General features: G+C 43.8%; 1 protein-coding gene across 4 annotated transcripts; it reads left to right on the top strand.

Annotated features, from left to right (window-relative positions):
• Positions 1-246: 246 nt before the first annotated feature.
• LOC109768588 (tetratricopeptide repeat domain-containing protein PYG7, chloroplastic) lies at positions 247-4,277 on the top strand. Of its 4 annotated transcripts, none has more exons than XM_020327338.4 (5): positions 247-658; positions 1,100-1,153; positions 1,242-1,531; positions 2,963-3,109; positions 3,832-4,277. In XM_020327338.4, the coding sequence occupies exons 1-5, from the start codon at positions 460-462 to the stop codon at positions 4,114-4,116; spliced, it is 975 nt and encodes a 324-aa protein (XP_020182927.1). In that variant the 5' UTR covers positions 247-459; the 3' UTR covers positions 4,117-4,277. The 4 variants fall into 4 exon arrangements, with proteins under 4 accessions (XP_020182927.1, XP_020182928.1, XP_040259094.1 ...); XM_020327339.4 differs by having other exon boundaries at positions 255-654; positions 1,108-1,153; XM_040403160.3 differs by having other exon boundaries at positions 269-658; positions 1,104-1,153.
• The last annotated feature ends 284 nt before the right edge of the window (positions 4,278-4,561 follow it).

Below are 4,561 nucleotides of genomic sequence, written 5' to 3'. Positions count from 1 at the left end.
TTCACGTTATGAACTTTTTTTGTATGCACCCGAAATATTTTCTATACATGTTAACATTTTTCATAGACAATATTATAAAAATTAAAATTTTTATGAATGTGTATATGTTTTTTTTGGGGTATGAAAGTGTATATGTAATGTATATACTACCGTGATGTTGCTTGTGGTTACTGGGCCGGCTAGTTCGGGCTCCCTCCAGGCGAGCCGTGCCTAGGCGTCGCGGTAAGCGTCACATAGCCGTGCCCTCCCACCACCCACGCACGTCCGAACCTTATCTTCTCCCCATCCTTCTCCTCCGGCCACGTCCGTCACTGCCTCACCCTGCCGCATTCCCAGAGCTGAGCCGGCCGCCGGCGCTGCTCGCCGCCCACAAAGATCTTGCAAGACCACGGCCGCGGTCTTGCCCTCTCCTACGCAGAAGCGAGCCACCACGGACGGACGCGCGTGCCGTAGCCAGCCATGGCCGCCGCCTGCCGTTTCGCCGCGCCGCTGGGCCTCGCGCCGCTGCCTCGCGGCCGCGCCGTTGCCAAGAGCATCGCTTTCTCGATAGGCTCCGCCAAGGCCGCCCCACGGGGCGTCGCGATGAAGGCGGCAAGCGGGACGTCCGGCGGCGAGGAGACGCCGGAGATCGTCGGTTCACTCTGCTGCACTGGCGTAGGTACTTGGTGCCTGCTAGTTCCATTACCAAATCCGACATCTTTGTTGGCTGAGAATTTCCAACTGGGCAACTGTAACCCCTATGTCAGCTACTGTATATTTGTAAACAATATACAGTGAGATTGCAAGCTTTTTATTTTATTGCCCGTGGTGCCAGAGAAAGACATACTTCTCTTTCTATTAACCAAGTACTGCCTCCGTTCCATATTAGTTGTCGCTGATTTATATGGAACAGAGGGAGTACTTCTGATATCCTAAGATGTAAAGTTTCTGCCTCTTAAACATAAACTAGACTCAACCGTGCGAATGAGCTTATTGTTTGTTCAAACATGTTGTGATCCCTTTTATTCTCGCACCTTTTTTTTTTGTTACAGATATAATTAATCACCTTGTTTCAGTTGCAAAACCAATCTCATTTCGGACTTGTTTGCTTATTTCCAAGGAAGGCAGATTATCAAGAGAGCAGAGGAGGTTTTTCTTTCAACACAAGTAGAAGGTAAAAGTTTTATATCTCGAACGTTTGTTGTTTCTGGACTGTTGTTTTTACTGATTTATGTGTACATGATGTACCATCTTCACACCAGAAACTTCCAGTCCCCACTCTGACAAGGATCTAAAGAGAAATATGAACTTGCTGCAGCAACTTGGTATTCTGCCTTGTGGTGCTACGGCATGGTTGAGTTTTGCAGAGTCAGCACAGTCTAGTGAAGGAGTAAAGTTAAATATGGTTTACGAGGTTGGGGAGCTGTTCGAGCTGGGAATTCAGCTTTCGTATCTGCTCATACTACTTGGTCTTCTTGGGACTGGTACATTTTTTGTCATCCGCCAGGTTCTTGTCCGCAGAGAGCTTGATCTTTCTGCAAAAGACTTGCAGGTAAGCATCCTGCTAACATTTCTACATGCATTCAGACTACTATGGGTCAGTATTATATTGCAAAACCTGCATCAACATAGTTCCCCTGATATCTGGGGATTGAGTCGACCAGCGATCTTGGTTCTTGCTGGGAGATGCTTGTCATGGATCACAAGGGGTAGAGGGATGAGGATCAGATGAGAGGAGGGAAGAGAGAGAGAGAGAGAGAGAGAGAGAGAGAGAGAGAGAGAGAGAGAGAGCAGGTAGTTAACCTTAGTTGCTGCTGGCATCACTTCCAGTTTTGCTACTGCTCCCACGTCCCATCAGTGATGCCTCTCGGACCTCAGCAGGCTTGGTGCTATCGATTGCTGAGCGATAGGTACAAGAGGGTGCAGGAAGTAACACAGGTTGCAATCTGGATTTTTATTATTTTAGTTATTTAGCTTTACGAATAAGTACCTTATATTGTCAATCTGTCATCGAGCAAGATTACTCCCCTCCTCCCCCCTCCTGCCTTTAATAACACACTTACCCAACCCACACCCTGCTGAAGACTCTGTTCTTCAGAACGGTCAACATGAGTTCCTAATAACACCATACTGGAATTACTGAATACTCTCAAGTATTAGACTTCAGTTTAATGTAGATAATAAACAATGGCAACACCGATTGTGATGTAACATCACATTTTACTACTGTCTTACTTATGTTAAATGTTTGACAACATTTTCAGTAGTTTGCTGAATTTGTTTGGTTTCATATAGTTTTGTTAGGCAAGTGCAATATCTAGGCGAGTGACATGCGGGCATGTAAACATATTTTTTCAAAGAAATTTGTACTGTTCTGAAATTATCCAACAAAAAGTTAAATTCTCCTCATTTAAAAAATAGTTAGTCTCATTTATCCTTGATTACGAGAGTTGTTGTTGATGACCTGGCTGACATCGCAGCTCTCTCTACCAGAGGAACTTCCTAGCATGGGAGCTTTTCTGCAGTATTTGTTCTCGGGATTTTACATTATGCAGTATGACTGCTTATGTTTCCTCAAACCTAAGTTATTTTTTTGTGACCTTTGGGTTTGTATAGACTTTTATGTGCCACATGATTGGATTTATTTTGTTACTTCCATGGAACGTATGGGCATACAACTAGTCTTCAAAAAAAATATGGTCTTGAAGTCTGGACATCCGTTTCTTCTGGTCAATCTTTCCAATTTTTTGTTTCTGATCCGAGAAAGAACTTGGTTAACTCTGTTTTGTTGTACTCCCTCCGAATTTGAACTACCAAAACGTCATATATTTAGGAACGGAGGGAATATTCGTTACATGTGCAAATCCTCATATCATGGTAGAACAGGTTGTCTTTATAGAAGTTCTTCACTGATGTTGCTCGCTTCATAATGAACACTGTATTCGCACGTTACGTCAACCATACTTAATTATCTTAATTACAGGAACAAGTGAGAAGTGGTGAGGGAAGCGCTACAGAACTTTTTGAGCTTGGAGCAGTCATGCTCCGGAGAAAGTTTTACCCTGCAGCTATCAAATATCTACAGCAAGCAATCCAAAAATGGGATAGAGATGAGCAAGATCTTGCGCAGGTTAGATATCCACAACAACTAGTTATTTATTTTCTGCATTCTAAAATCTGACTTATCTTTTACCAATCCAATCATATCATGCATTGATACTGCTAGCCTACATAATATGTTTTGTTCTTAGAAACTGCGGTGCTGGTACTTTGGTATCATGCTCACTTAGAAACTTTTTCCCTTTTTTTAACCAAAGGTGCAGTTTGCCGTTTAAGAACTACTCCCTCCGTTTCTAAATATAAACCTTTTTTAGAGATTTCAATATGAACTACATACGGATGTATATAAACGTATTTTAGAGTGTCGATTCACTCATTTTGCTCCGTATGTAGTCCGTATTGGAATATCTAAAAAATCTTATATTTAGGAACGGAGGGAGTACATCTGAAATTTACCTGTCTTTTCTTTTACAGTCTTGTGAGAGTTGACATAGATTCTTGCGGCAAGTATCTGCTATTGAACCAATATATGTGCTCTTGGGCTGTGCTCACTGGAAAAAATAGCGCGCTATAGCATGCTGAGAATTGGCTCGCTAAATAAATTAGTATACAACACCTCGCTAATAGCACACTATAGCGCGATATAGCACGCTAATAGCGTACTTTGAGGCCGGCGCTATTTTGTTGAAGTGCGCTGTTTTTTTTCCTTGGCTGTGCTTATCCACTTAAAAACCAATACGGCCACCCATGTTCTGTTTCTTCTCTCTGAAACAGTTTTACCGTGATGACCAGGTGTACAATGCCCTGGGGGTGAGCTACAAGCGGGAGAACAAACTGGACAAGGCAATCAAGCAATTCGAGAAGGCCGTGGAGCTCCAACCAGGCTACGTGACGGCGTGGAACAACCTTGGCGATGCATACGAGCAGCAGAAGGACCTCGCGTCAGCGCTCAGGGCGTTCGAGGAGGTATTGCTCTTTGATCCGAACAACAAGGTGGCAAGGCCGCGCCGAGACGACCTCAAGTCGCGTGTGGGCATGTACAAGGGGGTGCCGGTGAAGACGACGGACAAGCGATAGCCGCCACGGGTGGACGAATTCGTGCCTCAGTTTTGGACAGTAGCATTTGTAAACATGATGAGAAGTTGTATGTAGCATATTGGCGGCGTCATCCGTCCGATCTGGCCGTTGTAGAATGTTTCGAATGTCAGCGCAAAAATAATATATGTAGAATTTGCTTTTGAGGTCCGCTCCAAGCCCATAACTGCTATTTTTTGCGCTTGCTAACAAATAAATTATTTCTATCGATAGTGTATCAGCTTATGCACCACAACGGTGAGGTGATCAAGTTTTGCCCAATTTCAAAGCCCCTTCACTGCCCTTATTGTTTTTTCGAAGGTAGGCTAGCTCAAGACGAATCCCCATTTGATTCAACGAAGTCATCAACCAGTCAGGAATTTCAACGAAGTCATCAACCAGTCAAATCCCCATTTGATTCAACGAAGTCATCACCAGTCAGGAATTT

This window comes from Aegilops tauschii, chromosome 3 (assembly GCF_002575655.3).
Source record: "Aegilops tauschii subsp. strangulata cultivar AL8/78 chromosome 3, Aet v6.0, whole genome shotgun sequence".
Classification (NCBI taxonomy): Eukaryota; Viridiplantae; Streptophyta; class Magnoliopsida; order Poales; family Poaceae; genus Aegilops; species Aegilops tauschii.
This window is presented reverse-complemented; position numbering and strand designations above follow the sequence as displayed.